The following is a 20,424-nucleotide window of genomic DNA, read 5'->3' as shown; positions in this document are numbered from 1 at the left end:
GCAAAGTTCAGTACTGCGCATGTTCTTATTTCCCAAAGTAACTGCTCTGTTGTTACATTAAGCTGACCTGTGAACAAGCGTAAAGAAGCTTTTTTTTTCCCTTGTAAAAAAACAGTGTGATCAATATATTTCTACTGTCCCAAACTGTGACTGCATGAACAACACAAATCAGCATGCTGATAGGTAAAATGCACATTCTGCAGTTGTTACAAACCACTGCCCTTTGTCTGACTTGGTGCTAAACCAGCATGATATATGTGGGACCATGTTGTCAGAAAGCACTGATTGGGCTTGAAGCCCTCAGAACCACTAAGCGTAGCAAATGTTGTGTATTTTGAGGATTGTAAACAGGATTTTGTGACCAAAGTCCAGTTTGAGACACCATGTTCTATATTTAGTTGCATTAGGAAGAACTTTTTTTTTTTTCCATCCCAGTCCTGAACTACAAAGCACAAGTTGGCCAGTCAGCTGGACATTGACAGTGATGATCTGTGCTGGTAATATGATTGTGATCTGTGAAATGAACCCTCTTTGATCAAATTTGTGACTTGGAACAGATATGCTGTTGCTGACTTTACGATAACAGAGATTTTGGGGGCTATTGACTGTTAATTTCTTTTTAACCCACACCCTTGAGAGTAGATTTTAAATGATCTGTAAGTGGAGCTCTTGTATGTCATGACTAAAATAATACTCACCAGTAGGAATTTGTTTCCTGTCAGCTTCGAGTTTATCCAAAGGTAAGAGCAGTGGGCTTAGATCTCATTTGGAAGGGTGGAGGGGGCAGAGTCTGACCTACACCCTTTAGAGCTTGGGATCAGTACTGCCTCATTCTGTTTCAGCAAAATAAAATATTCCATAGGAGAGTTGAATCATTACTGCCTTTTTTTTTTTTTTTTTTTTTTTTTTTTTTTTTCTTTTTTTGGGTGAAAGGCAAGTAAGAGGAGTCTGTAAAAGGAGAGAGCTGTACTCAGATCTTTACCTGGAGTGCTTTAACCCATCAGTCCATTACACAAAAGATGAACTAACTGAACTACATTTATTTGTACTTATGCAACCAAGTCAGTAAAAGGTACAGCTGGCCCCAGATCTCTGTCATTTATTAATAGACAGTGAGATGCAAAATATCCTCTTATGTATATGTAGATAGATGAAGAATTTCCAGCCAGTATAAAGAAATTAGTGAAGCCATGCTTTGGGAGGAACAGAAGAACTTGAGGTACCTAAAACTTGCTAAGCACCATAAACATCCTTAAGTATGATACTATTTATACTGGAAATGGGCCGTTAAGTGAATCACTTGTGATTGCAGTCAAACATATGTTCTACGAACGCAGCTGCTATTTCAAACTCCCCACTAAGCTTAATTTATAGCTGCTCCCGAATTCTGCAGTCTGTGAGTTACAAGATATAATGACTGTTTATAGGGATGTTCTCTCTCCAGAGCATTTGTTTGCATTTTATCTGAATAGCTGTTTTTTGTTTACCTTCTTTTTCTGAGCCCTGGAGGTGTAACTTGCTTTTGTTTACCAGTCAACAGCGCTGATAACGATTCTTCTCAAGAGCTTTCCTGAATTAACGAGAAGGAAACACGCACAAAGCCAGACTAAGTATAGCACAACCCCATTTCTAGTCATGAAAAGCACTTGGCATTTATTAGCAGTACTATCTAAAAATTATTTTACTGTTGAGTGGAATATTCACTCTCAGAACAAACATTTTTGTTCCTGGAAAGGATCTAGTGACATTTTCTTCCCCTAAAGTTTTGGGTTTGTTTTCTTCTTCATCCTGGTGCATGACTCCTGATTCTGCCATCTGCCTGTCTCCCTCAATACCTTAGTGTACAAAATGAGGTCAAGCTCTGCAGTTGTTTTTTTAATGGCCTCATTTTTTTTATCCTAAATGGCCACTAAACAGAGTGTTCAGTACTGTTAGAGGAGAATACCAGAGTCAGGGCAGATTCTAGCTGTAGTCTAATGGCATTCTCAGTTGTGGACATGTGCATAGCACAGTGGTATTTCTTACCTGGCAAAAAGATTATTACAAAACATCTTAGTGGACTCCAGAAAGAATCAGTTGTGGATTTCTTTCCCTGTTTTTAGGCTTGATATCTCTTAAATATCTAACAATGTCCAGTTACAATGATGAGACTGACTCTGTATATAAATAATAAAAGATATTTTTATACAGTTTATACAGCTGTTAAAGGCTGGAGGGAGTTGATGGAAGGAGTGTTTGTTTCTGCAGACAGTGGTAAAGAAATAAAAGAAGTAGCTGTAGGAAGTTAGATATGAAAGAATTCACATTAACAAGAAATCCAGGATTTAGAAGGGAGAGAATAAAAATATCTTGATGTGTTCAGGAAAAAGAACCCCAGCAAGATAACAATGGAGACAAAGATTTTGCTACAAGAGTCTCATTACAATGATCCACTGGTCCTTTCCAGTTTTACTCTCCTGTTAAGCACTTTAAATATGGGTCACGCCAAGACTTATGCTAGTAGCTCCTCGGGAACAGGCAGCTCTGCTTCAATTTGCATGTGCTTCAAGTCACCAAACATTTGCACTGCTGTACTTAGAACTTCGTAACTGGGTTGTTGAGTATAAATTGCTCCTCGAGTTCACTGGCAGCAAATATCTGCAGTTAATCAGATTTATTCCCAGGAATAAAAGGCGAGGTGGAAAGGCTGGTGGAGTGCATATATAATGTTGGTGGTTGTGATAAATACTGCCTTCAGCCATAGACTGTGGAAAATAAGTCTAGGAACTTCCGATACTTCACAGATTAATGCAGAAGTTATGAAGAAGACTCCTCTGGGCAGATTTATTTTCACCCCATCCTGTAGAACTCGGTGCCACTGCTCAGAATTTCAGTGTATTTTGAAACATTCTACATTCACACGCTGATGGATACAAACATGCAGGGTACAAGCAGTTCTAATATGGGCCCTCCCAGTAACAGTCTCATACGTAAATTAGTACAGGCAGGCACAGATAGGCTGTGCAAGAAGGGCTGATTGTGTCTAAATATCCAGATCAAACGCCCAGGTTCACTTGGGAATAACACAAGGAATGTTTTCCTTGTGAATTCAGAGAAAAAAATTAAAAAAAGGAGCTGTAGAGGAGGGCTATTGTCTAATAATTTCTCCTCTTGGCATTCCCCTCCGTATTTTCATACTCCAGCTCCTAACTGGAGGATTTTCCCATTGATCAGAATTTGGACCCCAACTCACTAAAAGTTACGCTTTTGAATCAAATGTTTGAAAAGCGTGAAAAGGTGGTATGTATTGCTTACCTTCACAGAGGGCCTGTAGGGCTATCACATTTAAAAATCTGATTGCATTCCTCTGCTTGTAACTCTTTCTGTGAACTGTTACTAATATGTATTTTAGAAAGCAGTAAATAAAATGTGAATGAAGCAGGAGGTGCTCTGCCTGACATACTTCTTGAGAAAAAAGCATGAGTGATGCTTGCTGTACCTGTAGCTTTCCCTAACCATTGCCTAACCATTGAAATGCTTATCTTGACCTCTCAGTGGCTGGGAATTGCAAGAAGCTCCCCAGGAATTAGTGCAGTTGTAGAAAACTTGGATGAACAAGCCTTTGTAAATAATCAAAACCATTAAAAATGCATTAGCTCATTTATGTTTCAAACATTTATAAACAAAGGATTCGTTTTTCCAGTGAGAACCCTTCTTAAACCCTGATGCTTTACTGCTGTTAGACTTGTCTCTAGTTCCTGAGCTTGAGCAAACTATAATACATTGCTGCTGTACAGGAAAACAAAAATTGAACATGTTAACTGTATGATTCCATGCAGCTCCTATAAGATACAATTCTAAGATAGATGAAGGTTTGCTATAAAGGAAGCTAAAAAGGCATCAGCCTTGTATGCATTCGCCCTCCAGGCTGGCAGGAAGATAAAAAAAAAGAAGAGCTTTTTCCTCTGAAAGAGCACTTTGTACCTGGAAGCTGAGTGGGATATCAGCAACACAGGTAGGAGATGGCACCGCCCTGGAGCAGAGCTAAGCTGGTGTCCTTCAGAGCAGCTTCTGCCCAGGGGGGCTTTGGTGGCCTCACAGCACCAACCAACTCCTCGCTCACCCACACTCACTGCCAGGAATCTTTCCTCCTCCGCCGGGTTCTGCCCGAGCTTCCCTGTAGCAGTCTCAAGTGCTGGATTGCTGGAAGGAGATAGTAATAGCCTGGTACAGTAGCGGGTCAGCTCAAGCTGGGTGTCTGCACAGAAGGGACACTCAACAGAGAGGTCCCTGAGCTTTTATACCTTCAGTCCATTCTTCTCGCGCCCCTTGATCCAGTGCTGATTTTTGGCCTCAGGTGTTCTCTTACTGGATCCTTGATCTGTGCTTGTGCAGGCCAACCATTAACAGTCTCCTGTGCCGGTGCCCGAGCACCTTACAGCAAGGAATTTCCGACACCGGACCCACGTTTCCCCTCCTGCTGCCTGTGCCCGCCCCGGCCCCGGCAGAGCCCCGCCCTTCCCGCGCACGCGCAGTCCTCGCTCCCGGCGCCGCGAGCGGGCGGGCGGCCCAGGCGCGCGCGCTTCAAACCCGCGCGGCGGGCGCGGCGCATGCGCGGGGCGGCGCCGGCGCGGGGCAGGGGGCGCGCGCCATGGCGGCCGGCGGCCGCGGCTGGTTCCGCGCGCTGGCGCTCGGCGTGTCCTTCCTCAAGTGCCTCCTCATCCCCGCATAGTAAGGAGCTTCCCTGCGCGCCGGACGGGACGGGATGGGGCGGGACGGCACGGGGGCGGGTGGCGTAGGGCTGCCGCGAACCCCCGAGGGCGGCCGGCGGGCGCGGGCAGCGTGGCGCCGCGGTCCCGAGGAGGCCCTGAAGGTCCCCGTGACTCCCGCGTTCGTGAGGGAAGCGAGGCGGCCCTGCCCCTGCCGCGTGGCACAGCTTTACTTTCTTATTCGGAAGCCCTTCTGGGCCGTTCCGGCTGTTCGGGAAGGCCGTTAAGTGGGCTGGAACATTAATGCTCTGCAGTTTAAGAGTTTTTATACTGAAAAAAACCCACAAAGAAATTGCTGTTAAATTTCAGTTAGAAAAAGCCAAGCTATAAGTAGTTCTTGCCCTATAAGCACCTGTATCATTGACTCTTTACATGGTCAGTCAGAGAATAAGGAGGAATGGTTATAAACTAAATAAAATGTGAGATTTTAGACCAGACATCAGGAGAAAAATCTTTACTGTGAGGGTGGTGAGACACTGGCACAGGCTGCCCAGAGAAGCCGAGCATACCCCATCCCTGGAAGTGTTCTAGGCCAGGTTTGTTCTAGGGCCTTGGAGAAACCTGCTCTAGTGGAAGGTATCCCTGCTCATGGTAGGGTGGTTGGAATGAGATGGTCTTTAGGGGTTTTTTCAGCACAAACCATTCTCTGATACATCTGTGGCGCGAAGTTCTTGAGCAGCATCGTTGTTACTGTTTCAGTTGCTTGATCACAGTCATGTCCTAGAGCTGAGAGAGGCTTCCTTCTTACCTCTGTGTGGTGATGTGCTCTGAAATATTTACCTTTTGAAGTGTATACATGTATATGACTCTTAACATGCACCTTCTGTAGTTACTCCACAGATTTTGAAGTCCATAGGAACTGGCTTGCCATAACCCACAACTTGCCCCTCTCTCAGTGGTACTACGAGGTAAGGACATGTTTGGGGTGTTTTTTAGCTGTGTATAAATTACAAGCACATTGGGTATGACAGACCTTGTGTATGCTGGAAGAGATGGTTGGTGACTGTAATGTAGTGGGACAAAAAGATGCTGGTCACAATTTGCTGACCCTGTGTAGCATTTAGCTAAAAAATTAAAATTAGTTGGGGAAGTTGCAAGTACTTATGGAGGTGAAATGGGAAAAGCAATTAAGGCATGTGGATTATTGGAAAAGCTGTATAGCACAAGAGCAAGTTGCACTGTACTCTAAAGTTGCTGGTGTCTGTACTCTTCTCATTGGTGATACACAGTTACCAGAATAAAGAGTGAATCATGCTAATGGGTATACACCTCTATCCATTATGAAATCAATCACCGTATTAAAGTTTTGAGCCTTTGCTGATGTGCTAGTAGCATGCATTGAATTTTATTTTGAGGTTTGTCATAGACTCTGCCTACGTAGTTGGGTTTTAATCTGTCTCCTGGTATCTGCTGGAGTACAGGGATAGATACTGTAGTGTCTAGTACTCCACATAAGCATCTAGAAGTAAATGACTTGTGCAGATCAGAACTCTGTAGACTGATCCAAGGACTGTTTTATAAACAAATTTTTTTAATGCCAACACTGAGCTCATGCCAGAACATAGGATGCCTTTCATCAATACAGCATAAGCATTTGGGAACATGCTCACTGAAAAATATACCTTATCCCAACCTGCTGTATTCATCCCTCTTCCTCTCCTATTTCCACAGCCAGAGAGTTAATTCTTGGTGAGGCATAACAACTGTCCTTGTGGGAAGAGATGACATAATGCCATTTCATCTTGATATGGTTGTATGAGAGTTAAGACTTGTTAACTGATGAGTGAAACTAATTTTGAGGCTGGAGCAAGGCTGACTGTTGGTGATCGCTCTAATATACACAAATATTTGCCCTAAACTAATTTACTGAGATTTTGTAATGTTGGCTCTTTTACTGTAAATTAATTTGTAAATAGCAAACCAGTTATATACTGATTTGGTGCAGATACACAAAATGTATTTAATCTTTTCCTGCTAATCAGGAGATGTCACATCTCTACCAGTACTGCAGGAGAGCAGCTTAAAGCACCACAGAGCTGCCTACTGATTGTGCAGTGGTTTGAGTTACATAGAGATGTCTGAGAGGAAATGCATCTGCTGGTTTGCTGCAGGGAGCTGTACCTGAAGGGCTGCAAACAGCATGGTTTGTTATAACCTATAACCTTTGTTTAATCTTATTTTGTCTTCAGGCAACCTCAGAATGGACCCTGGATTATCCACCATTTTTTGCTTGGTTTGAATATGCACTTTCCCACATTGCCAAGTACTTTGACCCCCAGATGTTGGTTGTTGAGAACTTGAATTACACCAGTCGTGCAACCATCTTCTTCCAGAGGCTTTCTGTCATCTTTACAGATACCCTCTTCATATATGCAGTTCATGAGTAAGTCTTAATGTTCTGATTTTAGGGACTATGGATAGTCCTTCATATGTGGGCTTGTTCTGTAGTCACAACAAATAACTGTTTGTACAAATAAGCTTGTAAGTGAAGGGAAATGCCACGGTTGCTTGAATCTGTTCAAGGAGAATCTTAGAATATGCTGCTAAACACAAGATAATGTGTTCTTCTTGGAGATACAATTGCACTACATGTGATGGATTTGCAGGCACTCGGATACCAGCTGCTGTTTCCCGTGTTGTGCTTGGGTTTACTTCTTTCACAGGACTCATTTTGTAGGAGTTGCAGGACAGGTGGTGTGCTCAGAACAGCTTTTTTCCTCTTATTTTTCTTATTATTCTGTTCTTCTTGAGTAGAAGCATAAAGGAAATCTGTCACAAAATGGCAGTATCATCAAATATGCAAAGTTGCTTCAGTGTTTTTGATGATAAACTGATTATTCCAAGTCTGATGTAATTAGGATTGGATGCTTTCAGTGTGGCCTGACTTTGTGAAGAATTATTTACATTGTCCCTAAAGAGGAGAGCTGGGGGGCTGTTCTGAGAAATATGTTGCCTACCTTAATGATTGGGCTATAAGAGCCTTCCATCATTTTGTTCTTCTCAAAACCTGGGTGGGTAATTCTCTGATTCGAGCACTGCCTTAAGCTCCTTTATTTGCTTTCTTTATTTGAAACAGGCTAGTTTTGCATTGTGACTTTTCCTTTTACTGTTTTGACTCACAGATGTGTGAATGTGAGGCTGAAGGCTCAGGGCTGGTGCCTGCATGGGGTCATTTTGCCAGGAGGGGTGGTATGTGCCCTCTGCCTGGAAAGAATCACAGCCAGGTTGGGTGGGGATTTGAGCAATCCAATCTAGTGGAAGATGTTCTGCTCATGGCAGGGAGGTTGCACTAATAGTGTTTCAACACAGATCGTCTGTAATTTTTTAATGTGATTTAAGATTGCTTTCAGAAGTCATATGAATCATATTGCTTCACACTGAGAAGTAGTGAGTTATTTTTAACCAACAGAAATAATCTGGCAGGGGGCAGCAGTAGCCAGGAAGAGGTTCATGTCCAGCTGAGGACCCTAAATACAGCTCCCTCTATTGTCTCCAAAAGTAGCAATACACTGCTCATGATGGCAAGCAGGCTGTGACAGCTTTACACTTACTGAATGGAAGACTTGACCCTGAGGCTGGTATGTAATGTAAGCTTTAGCATGAGGAGCACACCACAGCTATTGAAATTGAAAATCCTTTTTTTACTAAACTTTGTTCACATTCATGATACTGTCTGCCTTTGATGAATTTAGCAAGAATTTTATTGTTACCTTGCATCCTGGTAAAACGACTAACTTCAGAGTAAGTGCAGTTCTTAACTCTTAAAACAAACAATGTTTTTGCTTGTATGTTTGAATTAATGCTTCTGTTTCTTTGGCTCTTGTTTAGGTGCTGCAGATGTATAAATGGAAAACGAGCTGCTAAGGATATCCTGGAAAAACCAACATTTATTCTTGCTGTTCTACTTTTGTGGAATTTTGGATTGTTAATTGTGGATCGTATCCTTTCAAACCATTGTGGGTTGTCTGTGGTTTGTTTTGTTTTTTAACAACCTGTTACAGTGTGTGGCACAATCATATATTTTTATTGCTGGCTTAGCAAGTAACACTGCTGGGTTTGTTTCTGGGGTTAGTTCAATAGCTTTGTTTTCATTAGAGTTACTATTTGACAAAATGGAAGTTAGTCAGTTCTTGGTCTGATTTGCCAGAAGTGGAGGAGGACCAACCAGTCTGGCAGCAATGTGCCTGTTCCTGCTGGCAGTTCCTCCTCTGCCTGCCTACAGGAGTGTTAGCAAAGAGCCTCTGTGTGCTGGGTGTGGTTTCAAGTTTGTCCCATGCAAGGAAAATCTTCAAAGGGCTTTAGGATTCAGACTGTATTCAATTGGTTACAGTATATGGGAATTATGAAGTCTTTCTAAAGAAGTTACCATAGAGTCATAGATTGGGAAGGGACCTTAAAGATCATTTAATTCTAACCACCTCCCTTAGGCAGGGACACCTTCCATTAGATGAGGTTGATCAAAGCCTCAGCTTTAAGCTGACCTTCAGCATGACCTTGAACACTTCGAAGGATAAGGCATCCACAATTTCTCTGGGCAACCTGTGCCATTCCCTCATCACTCTCACAATAAAGAATTTAAGAATTTCTTCCTAATAACCAATCTAAATCTCCCCTCTTTTAGTTTACGTTCCCCCTTGCCCTGCCACTCCATGCCCTTTTCAAAAGTCCCTGTCCAGCTCTCAAAGCACCTTCTAAAGGGGCTACAAGTTCTCCCCAGCATATTCCCTTCTTCAGGCTGAAATAACCCAAACTATCTCAGCCTGTCTCTGTGGCAGAGGTGCTCCAGCCCTCTGAGCATCTTCATAGCTTTCTCTGAATGCCCTCCAACAGGTCCATATCCTATATAAAAATAACTTTGGAAATTGATATTACTGCAAGTCAGTCTTGGCACAGTGTGCATTTAAAGGAAGGACTTCATTTTCTCTGTCACAGTTCTTGTTTTTGTTGTCTGCTTGCAGGTGGTAGAATAATGAGGGCTACTATCACCATCCACTAACCAATGTGTGGCAGAAACTAGTAACTTGATTTAAATTCAATTTTAATTTTAACTTACTCCTCATAACTTCGAGTCTTCTCCAGAAAACACAGTAGTAAAGAAAGGTTGCTTCATGCCTTGACTCAAGTTCAGATATTCACTTCCAGTACAATGGCTTCCTCTTTGGGCTGATGCTTCTTTCTGTTGCTCGGCTGTGTCAGGTAAACCCAAGTGACTCTTGACTGTTTGTTGCCATGTGTATTTTGTGTACATTAATTCACTTCATATGGCTGCTCATGTTGTGGGCAGTGGTAGTGTCTTCATGGTGAGTTGTGTGAAGCTGGATGTCTAATTATTTATTGAGTTTGTGGGGGAGAGAAAAACTGGAAACTCACCATAATTGCTTGCTGGTGCTGCAGCATTGCAGTTCCCCATAAGAAAGCTATATTCAGTGTTACCCCCTGAGCAATGGGGCATCATTTCTTGGCATTTTTATCTTCTTACAAATCACCAGTCCTTAGAAAATGTACTTCTGAAGCTGTGAAGAGGTGATTGTGTGATAGGATAGTTTCTTTGTCCATACCTGTTACACATAACACTACTCAATTTGTAATTTGAAGTAAATACCCTTTTTAATACTTACAATAAATATCCCATCACCTTAGGAGTACAACAGAGGACTATTAAAAGTGACAACAAAGAAAAGAGCTTGGGTTTTGTTTTGTTTTCTTTCAGAAAAGGTATTTGGAGGGTGCTCTTCTTTTTGCTGTTCTTCTGCATTTCAAACACATCTACATGTATGTGGCCCCAGCATATGGCATTTATTTGCTACGATCCTACTGCTTTACTGCAAATAATGCAGGTAAGATGGGGTTTTCCTCACTGGCTTTTGAGGGGAGTTGTGTTAATCAGTGGAACTAGGAGAGCACTCAAGACTTACAGATACAGTTGGGACAAAATGCCTCAGACAAAAATTCTGCTTGAAAGTAGAATTAGTAGGATCTTGAAGGATCTTTGAAATACATTTCTTTTGTACAATTTCTGTTTCTTTAAGAGTTCTTTGTTAAGTAAAATCAACATGAAGAAGCTGCAGGTGGCACTTGGAAGCCATAAGAATTATTCTGGATATGGAACAATTAGACAGTATCAGAAGCTATTTCAAAGACCTTCTTTGAGTTTCTGCCTGTTTTCTAGCACTGAAACTAAAAATGTCTGATACTCCTTATGTGAACAGGAAAGGTAAATTTGGAAAATACTGAAAGCTTGTATAATGCAGCTGCAGTGTGGGTAAAAGAAATGCCAGCTGTTGAAGGAAGGAACTGAATATATTGAATAAAAGGCTGTGTACCCCTTTTAGATAGGTGTTAGCAATTCCTTGGCAGTGGGGAATGCTCTATCTCCCTTTCCACTTCTCACAGCAGTTGTTTCCCTAATCCTTGTTTCTTGTAGATGGATCCCTGAAGTGGAGAAGTTTCAGCTTTCTTCATCTAACTCTTCTGGGACTGATTGTCTGTCTTGTTTCTGCTCTTTCACTGGGACCCTTCATAGTATTGGTAATAACCCTTTTTTTACATGTTATTCCCTGGACAGTTAGAAAATTTTGTTATAAAAATATAAACCATGTCTCATCTAAAGAGGCTGTTTCTTTGGTGTTCTTGTTTTCTGTAGGGTCAGCTGCCTCAAGTCATTGCACGGCTCTTCCCTTTCAAGCGAGGTCTCTGCCATGCCTACTGGGCCCCCAACTTCTGGGCCTTGTATAATGCCATGGATAAAGCACTGACAATTCTTGGTCAGTATGTTAATCTTGCTTTTTGGTGCCTAGATAAGAGTTCTCTGGATTTTAGTTATCTCCATTTGAAATGTAGGCAGTAAATTAAGTTTTCAGATTGCCATAACTGGTATGGTTGTCCACATCATCTGGTGTGTAAGTTTTCAGCAGTCGGTCAGAGATCAGTTGCTTCCCTCTGCATTCCTTTAAAAAAAAGAAAAAAACTCGGTCATGTACTTAGTTCAGCTTCATTTTTTGTTAGCATTTTTCAGTTTGTGCATTTTTATGTTTTGTTTCTAGGGTTAAAGTGCAATTTTCTTGATGGTAAAAAAATCCCGAAAGCCTCCATGACCGGAGGGCTGGTTCAAGAATTTCAGCACACTGTCCTCCCTTCAGTGACTCCACTGGCAACATTAATCTGTACTTTCATAGCTGTTTTGGTAAGAATAACTAATATTTTCTGAAGTTTTATGTGGTTTGACCCTAGGAGGCTTTCATTGATAGTATGCACTTTACATGAATTTAAATTCTAGGGTGAAAAATATGTTGTTACTAATATATTTTTATCAGTTGTGACTGATAAAATTAACTTAGTGGCTTAGATTGGAAGACAATTTTTGCATGCAACACAAGTAGTGGAGAATTTGCTGTATTTTTTTTAGTCTACTTTTCCCTCCTGATACTTCAGCAGAAATCCTTCAGGCTCTACTCATACATCCAGATAAATTTATTTCCTCCAGTACTGTATAACACTTGTGCCACACAAGCACAACCTGGGTGCAGTGGTGTTTAGTTACATTGACATATCTCTTTGGACAATGGCTTGTCTTCAAGATTGTCAAGCTTTTCACTGAAGTCCTGTTTTTGCCTGTTGTTTCTAGCCCTCTGTTTTCTGTCTTTGGTTTAAACCTCAAGGGCCCAGAGGCTTTCTGCAGTGCCTTGTTCTTTGTGCATTGAGCTCCTTCATGTTTGGCTGGCACGTGCATGAGAAAGCAATACTCCTTGCTATTCTGCCTTTAAGGTAAGTGAATTTTGTACAAAATAGTTGGCCAAACTGAACCTGCAGCCACTTGTTGAGGAATCCTCAAAGGGAATCACTTTGTTTTCAGTATATTTCAGAAGAGGAACTGTTTTATAGAATGCCTTAAGCTGTAAGTGTAGTGCACTTAAAGTAAATTAATTTTGGGCATCGTTCAAACCTTGATGAGTGCTGTGGTTTGTATTTTAAAATGCTGGATAGATTGCTTAGGAGGCAGCTGAGGAAAGGGATCTTCTGCACTGTGCTTGACCAGAACAATACACAGTTTCTACCAGAAGAGCTTCATGCCTGTCTAGAGTAGAAGTGAAGCTGTATTTCATAAGCTGCCTGACCAGTATCACTACAAACTGTATTTTCCTTCCTCAGATTGACATTTAAACTCTTGTTTTGTGCTGGGCCTTGCTGATAGTTTTGTTCAGTGGGTGAGTGTGTGGTTTTCTGAGGGAAGGTCTCCTGGCTGATTTTTCTCCTGTGTTTTTATCTCTGAGGCCACGTGGTTTGGAAGCAGGAGACTTCATCTCAGGTCCAGTGTTAGCAGGGACAGGGGTACTAGGCAACTGTTTGACTTGTTCTTCACTCTTCATTGAATTGCATCATGTTCTGCTGAAATTAGGTTTCTTTGCTAAAAGGCAAAAGCTTAACAAATTATTGCTGGTTTTAGCTTATTGTCTATTCAGAGAGCCAAGGATGCTGGCATCTACTTGATTCTGACAACAACAGGACATTTCTCACTTTTTCCATTGTTGTTCACACCACCAGGTAAAATGTTCTTCTCTTAGATAATTTTTGTCTAGTTTGCAACATAGAGCTCAATAGTCTCAATTTGGTTGTTATTTTTGCTTTAGTCACTTCCCAGTTGTTTGTGATTTCTTTAGAAAAGGAAAATCTTATTTGCAGTGCTATCTCAAATAGTAATTATAATTGATGTGTTCAGTATGTTTATAGATAATTGAACTAAGTTTATTGCAAATGCTTGGCATTTGCTTTAGTAAATATTTATGCTTATTTTTAGATATCCTAAACAGTAAAACATGTAGGTCTGGAGAAAATAAAGCCTGATAATGCAAATGTGACTAGTAAGATTTAAAGATGCTACAATATATATATGGCAAAAGCTTTTTATAATTAATTTTAAAAGTACATAATGTTCTTTGTTTTTCAGAACTTCCAATTAAAATATTGCTTATGCTGCTGTTTACTGTTTATAGCTTCTCTTCATTGAAATCTCTGTTCAGGTAATTAAAGAAATTTGATCTCAATGCCAGGAACAACAGCATTTCTCCTGGTGTTGGGAACAGTCATTGTCATAAGGGACAAACAGCACAGAAAACTGAGGCTGTTTGTCATATTAAGGCATTACTAGTCAAATTAAGGCCTTACTAGTTTTATTAAGGCATTAAGAGTCATATTAAGAGACTACTAAGAGACTATTAAGAGCATTATTATATTAAGAGTCATACTAAGGCGTTACTAGTCAAAAGATGCTGCTGCCTCTGTTCTCAGGAGGCAGTGTTTAAATTAGAATTATTGCAGCACATCCTGGTTATTGTGACAGCTGCCCAGTTAGTCCCAGGAGGCTGTAGATCTCCACCTGCCCCATGCTCTGTTAAAACACGGAGTTGTGATGCTATAACCTCTTTTAATTTGGTATTCTAGCATTTACTACAGTGATTTTTCTGGAGATTGTTTATCTTATTGTACTGTGGATTTTTGCAGTAGGAGTTAGTATTTTAATGTGTGGATGGGACAGGTTGTAAATAACATTCTTTTGCAAGCTGTAATTTGTCAACAAAACCACAAGTACTTGGTTGGCAGAACATGAAATTGCCAAAGTCATCCTGTGTCGTTTCACAGCCTGTGGATCTCTTACCACTTGGCCAAAGATAGTGCTTATCCTTATAACCTCCTGCAGTCCCCACTTCCCTATTTCCCAAACATTTTAGGGCAAATCCAAACTGCAATGAGGGGTTTGTAATGAAGTACTGTAAATGTGTATTCAGTGCTTCAGGCACCTGCTTGTTATAGGTGATTTTCTTTATTTAGGAATTAAGTAATTCTGTCTCAAGAGCTCTAGCTAAAAAACTCCACAGGAGCTTAGTTTTTGTTAAGAGAGGGAGCATTTGCAAGTTTCTTGTTCTTAACTTGCAAAACATGAAATTCCCTTTAAGCTACCTGCAGTAAGCTCTTGTCATCAGTGTCCTTTGCAAAGAAGAGATCAGCTCACAGAAAAGTCCATCCTACAGAAAGCTTGGGGGAAGGGGTTAAAAAAATCTGATGTTCCAGTCTTTGGTTGTAGAACAACTTTGGTGGAACAAGTCTTTGTATGAAGGGCTGCTCATTTCACTGAAATAGAGTGAGGTGAGGCAGAGCAATTGATAAGGTTTTTCCTTAGACTTCAAAGGCATCCTAGAATTTGATAAGGAGACTGTGCTGTACTCTTAGGTATCACACTGTGTTTTTTTCCTACTGAAACTCTTTAACTTGTTATGTAAAACATGATTCTGATCTAATGGGAGATTCTCTTTGCACTGGGGTAGGTGAAAAACAGAATAATTATTTTTAATTAACATGTATTTTAACACTACCTCTTTTTTAATTTCTCTGACAGGAGAGAGAAACCTCTACTTAACTGGCTTGAAACAATCTACCTCATGCAGCTAGTGCCCTTGGGAATCTTCTGTGAAATCATATATCCCCTGACCCCCTGGAAGGGGCACTTCCCTTTTGTCCCCCTGTTGCTGACCTCTGTGTACTGTGCTCTGGGAATCACATATGCTTGGCTGAAACTCTACGTCTCTGTCTTGACTGAGCGAATTTCTGTCAGACAAAAGGCAGAGTAAAGCCACAGTGCTGGGACCAGTCCCAGGATACCCCTTGGAGGGGATTCCTGGCACAGTGAGGGGTTGTCACAAGGCCATTCATGATGAGACACAGTGTTTGTGCCATCAGGACGTGGGAGCTCTTCTTCCAACACTCCTGTACTGCCCAACGAGGATACCTCTGATCAGAAGCACTGTCACAGTGACAGGGAGGGAAAGCTGCAGGTAAACTGTGAAGCTTAACGAGGTCCAGACTTCTGTCCTGAGGAAAACCTGCCTGATTTTCCCATTATGGTTTGTATTTGAATAGAAGTTACTGTGGCAGATTACAAGGGATGGTTGCTGTGTAGGAGAGCATTGAAACTGTGTTCTATGGAATTTGTAAATTAAAAACTTGCTATTTTTTGTTTGAGTATTTCTTGCATTATTTCAGCTCTTGTCTAAACCTAAAACTAAGGACATAGTGTGTAGCCGGAAACTTGTTGTCAGCTGTTTGTCAAACTCTTGCACACTCAAGTACCAAATTTTAACCTGTCCATGTCCTGTTTATCTCCTTGTTTCATAGATACTTTGCAAATAGGTTTTAATATTTTTCTAGTATCTCTTTTTTTGTAGACCAGATAACCAAATTGAGGCATACTACTCACATGAAGAAATTTTTTATACTGCCAAATGTACCAGATAATGTGGCTGTATAGCTGTATTTGTAATTCATGTAAAATTCTTCAACTCTTAAGAAAAGACCAAGTGTCCACCATTCCTATAAGGACGTAAAGAAAAAAAGGATTTTTTGCCTCTGTGAAATCATGTTCCCCAAAGGATAGTAGCTATTTCTGCAGTAATTAATTATACCTTTTAAACCCTACATAACAATCTCTAGAAGATGCTGCCCTGAGGTTGGGGTCTGGTTTGCTGACATAAAATGGAGGAGAGAAGGATGAATTTTTTTATTATTACTATTTATTATTTTTTGACAGTAGTTTTTAAACTTCCATGTTAGCTGAAGAACGAGACCCCTTCGTCAAGGATAGGATAGCCAAGGGGATAATTACACTTTAGTTCTTTGAACATTTGGGGTGTTAAAAATAGAGTGGCTCTTTTTAGGGCAACAGGTAGATTAATCACTGTGGGTGATTAAATACTTCATATATTTAAAGTTTTCACGGCCAGTGGGTTCATATTCAAGACACTCTCACTCTGGTTTTCATGGCTTTCTCATAGTTTCTGCTTTTTTTACACCATCAAGGGCTTCACCATGTTGTTTTTAGCTGCTGTAGCTGCCAGTGGTGCCACGATGTGTTTCTTGCACCTGTATTGTATCTCAGCTCCATGCCTCAACACTGTTCATTGTGAGGCATCCACAATGCCTGTGTTTATCTGTCTGCTGTCCTATCCTGTGTAGGGAAATGGTAATAGGCAGAAAACCCCTACAAACACCCCTCTTGGCTCTTCTCCAGCCATGCCTTTGCACGCTATGAAATCCTCCAAGAGATCGTGCAGCTTGTGGGTGTGCCATCCCTGGAAGTGTTCAAAGCTGGTTTGGATAAAGCAACCTGGTCTAGTGGAAGTTCTCCCTGCCTGTGGCAGCGTGCTGGAAGTAGATGACCATTTATGTCCCTTCCAAGCCGAACCATTCTGTGATTCTGTGAAGTTAAACCCAGGGCATGACTGTGGAACTGGCTGTGTATCACCATTATACGATCCCTCCTCCTGTGTGGATGTCGGGAAAATCCACAAACGCCAGAAGTTTATGTCCAAAAACGAGACGGGAATCCTTCAGCTTTATTTGAATAAAGGGAGAGTCCTCTGGGGCACACACCCACAGGATTTCCTCTCTCGAGATTTCGGAGGTCGCAGCCTCCTTTTATCGTAAACTCCCGGCTGCACGTTTTTCTCTTCCTTTCCCCAGTGCTGAGGTACAGGGAGGGTACAGCCTTCCCGAACTACCTACAACATATTCCCCCCCTTAAACCTACTGTTTCACCCCAAAGCTCAGAAGCTGACACTTGTGCAAACCCGTGTTTCAGGAGACAAGCTCTCTGGCCTCTGCAAAAAACCTGCTGCCCACAGTCAGTAGTGACATTAAGACCCATTTCGAAGACTTTACACCCATACCTCCACCTATCAAACTGTGTCTAAAGACATTAGCTTTCTTCTCAATGGACAAACGGTAAATACTACATTTTTACTAAAAAAATTTTAGCCTTTAGGACCTGGGGAATATGTTTTGTTAATGCAGGTTTCTATAGTGGTTCCGTCAATCCTGCTACAGTGGCAAATTATTTAATGTGATTTCATATTAATTAAAACCAAAAAAACTAACACTATGGGTTGGGTTTCAGTCTTCAATCTGAGCTCTGAAAATTAATTGGGTTCGATTTTAGTGCTTAATTAACCCTCTCATTTACTTCCCGGCCGGACTCGCTGGCGCAGCAGCGGGGCCGCCCCACGCAGTGGGGTTAGGGATGCAGGAACCCCCTCTCCGAGGCGGCTAAGGCCGCTCAGCGTGGGAGTTTGGGGCGGAGGGTTGTTTGTGGGGTGGAAAGTGGGATTTTGGGGCGGGTTTTTCGGGAAAGTAACCACAAGCGGGGAAGGCAGCGGAACGCGGGAGCACGGCGCGGGCCGGCGGGGGAAGGCGCAGCCGCCGCACCGCTCCCCCGGTCACCTTCGGCGGGCGGCAGCCATGGCGTTCCTGCCCGACGAGTCGCGGTCGCTGCCGCCGCCGCCGCTCGTCAACAAGGGCTCGGTGTGGTTCGGCTTTGGGGGGTGGCTGTCGGCGCTGTTGGACAACGCCTTTAACCAGCGCCCCATCCTCCGAGCCGGTGCGGGGGGACGGGGGAGTCTGAGGGGAGGGGGAACGGAGCGGGGTGCGAGGGGAGGGCTGAGGTGAGCAGCTGGGGAAGGGGCTGTGTGGGGATTGGGGTCACTGGGGGATAAATGAAGGAAGGGGAAGGGGAAACAGTCAGGAATGAAGGGCTAGAAGGGATATGAGGGCGGGCGGGTGGATCTGGGGTGACCTTGAGGGTTACAGGGGCTGGGGACCCCGAGATCCGAGGCTAGGGGTGGTAAAGGGAATATGTGGGCCTGGGAAAGGGGCGCGTGGGATTTGGGGTCACTCTGAAAGATAAATAAGGTGGGGGGCGGGGGGAATAGCCGGGAGTGAGGGTAGAGGAGGTTTGGAGGCTGCAGGAGCGGCTGTATGGGATTTGGGGTGAGCGTGAGGGATGTAGGGGTTGGAGGAAGAGAGGAAGTGCTGAGGTAAGGGAACGGGGAGGTGGAGGGAGTATGTGGGCCTGGGGAAGGTGGGTGTGGGGCTTGGGGTCACTGAGGGAAGCGGGGAGGGGAAGAGACGGAGCCCTGAATTCGGAAGAGGCTGTTGGAGGGGAAGGGAGTTCTCTGTGTGACTGTCGGATGGGAGTCAAAGGGTGGGAGCCCTGAAGTGAGGGATTTGTTGGCACGGAGGGACTGCAGGTGATTGGAAGGGGCTGGGAAAGGGACAGCGTTGGGAGGCGGAGGGGATCCGAGGTGACTCCCTGAGAGGTGCGGCTGGCGGGAAGGGCAAGGAGCCTGAGGAAAGGGGGGGCTGGCAGGGGCCGTGGGAGGTGCGGGTGCTGTGGGGACCTTGGCAGGGGCGAAGCAGATAGAGAAGTGTCTTGGGGCCGGGGGAAAGCGGGGCCCTGCCTGAGGCCCCCGGGGAGCTGGGAGAGGTGGGGACGGTTCCTCTCTCCTGCTGCAGGTCTTCACCGGCAGGTCCTGTTCGCTAGCCTGGGCTTCTTTGTTGGCTACCAGCTTGTGAAACGCGCCGAGTACGTGCATGCCAAGGTGGACAGAGAGCTGTTCGAGTACATGAGGCACCACCCAGTGGACTTCCACTCACCAACAGGTACACTGGTATTTTAAGAGAGAGCTCAGCCTGCCGTAATCGGTGTGTAAAGATGTTGCTGGGCTAAGGCTTCCCTGCTCCTTCACGATGTAAATTGCAGCAGAAAATCTAAAGGATTTTCTGATGTGTAAATAGATATTGTTATTGAGCTCCTGATAGGCATTGATGGCTACCTCTTCCTCCTAGAAGTTCATTTTAGTACAAAAGCAGCAGAGCCAAAAAAAAAAAGGATAGACGAAACTTGTACCACTGAAGAAAAAATAATGGTAATTAGAAATCACAGGTTTTATTCTTGTAACTGCACAATTTTACTGTCTGTTCCTGCAGAATGCCTGTTGCATGTAGATTCAGAAATCTCATGATGAATATTCAGAAAACAAGCAGAACAGGTGAAAAAAGAATAAATAAGGAATGGCAGAAAACCTGAAGTGGTGTTGGCTTACAGCAGTGGTGAAGAACAGGGCTTTTTATGAAATGTAGTCACTGAGCCCAAAAACGCAATGGCAAATTTGGGTGAAAATAGTCCATTTTCTAATACAGTACAGTTGGGTGACTCTGGCAGTTGGATTGGGGTCTGCATCATGCAATATTGGAAGGAGGATGTAGAAATAAAAAACTGTTACTGCTGAGATTCCTCCACAGGGGCCTGTGGAGAGACATACAGGAAAAAAGAAGTTGTGCATTTAGTTACAAGAGCAAGCTAATGGTTTGCTGTGGGTAGCAAAAATCAGATTTCTGGTGGATTTGTTAACATGAAATATTCAATACGAAACATCTTCCAAATTGCTCTCAAATGCTGATTACGTCTTCCCACCTCTTGCAGAAAAGAAAAGAATAGGGGAGCTCTTGGAGGATTTCCACCCAATTCGCTGAGGATTTCTCCAGTGGCAACACGTCACAGGATGAATTCCTGCCATCCTGAGAACTTTGGCAAGGTGGCTGCAACTGTTGAACCGTCCATGACTTAAAAGATGAAACTTTACTCACTTTCATGTAATAAAAGCTTGACTAAATAGTTACTGTTTAATTATTTGCTCTTCTGTTCCTTTATGGTTTGTCAGTACATGGATAACTGGTAGTTGTAACAGAATAATAACTTGGATTAATGTTTTTTTCAGATGTTTTAATTGCAAGAATGGAAAGTTGTTCACACAATTTTGTATATTCTATAAAACCCAGGGAGCAGTTCTGT

The 20,424-nt window shown here is 42.8% G+C and overlaps 2 protein-coding genes across 2 annotated transcripts; both read left to right on the top strand.

Moving 5' to 3' along the window:
* Positions 1-4,623: 4,623 nt before the first annotated feature.
* Positions 4,624-15,761, top strand: ALG8 (ALG8 alpha-1,3-glucosyltransferase). The gene is made up of 13 exons (XM_066341244.1): positions 4,624-4,710; positions 5,578-5,656; positions 6,938-7,131; positions 8,577-8,686; positions 9,877-9,944; positions 10,459-10,585; positions 11,173-11,276; positions 11,392-11,512; positions 11,792-11,931; positions 12,373-12,512; positions 13,192-13,289; positions 13,693-13,765; positions 15,139-15,761. Exons 1-13 carry the CDS (start codon positions 4,631-4,633, stop codon positions 15,368-15,370), a joined length of 1,566 nt encoding a protein of 521 aa, XP_066197341.1. The 5' UTR covers positions 4,624-4,630; the 3' UTR covers positions 15,371-15,761.
* A 2,227-nt stretch (positions 15,762-17,988) lies between these two features.
* NDUFC2 (NADH:ubiquinone oxidoreductase subunit C2) lies at positions 17,989-20,247 on the top strand. Its single transcript, XM_066341243.1, has 3 exons — positions 17,989-18,171; positions 19,086-19,232; positions 20,056-20,247. Exons 1-3 carry the CDS (start codon positions 18,033-18,035, stop codon positions 20,103-20,105), a joined length of 336 nt encoding a protein of 111 aa, XP_066197340.1. The 5' UTR covers positions 17,989-18,032; the 3' UTR covers positions 20,106-20,247.
* Positions 20,248-20,424: the final 177 nt, after the last annotated feature.

The sequence above is a fragment of the Sylvia atricapilla genome, chromosome 2 (assembly GCF_009819655.1).
Source record: "Sylvia atricapilla isolate bSylAtr1 chromosome 2, bSylAtr1.pri, whole genome shotgun sequence".
Lineage (NCBI taxonomy): Eukaryota > Metazoa > Chordata > Aves > Passeriformes > Sylviidae > Sylvia > Sylvia atricapilla.
The sequence above is the reverse complement of the archived record's forward strand: the minus strand, read 5'-3'. Positions and strand labels throughout refer to the sequence as shown.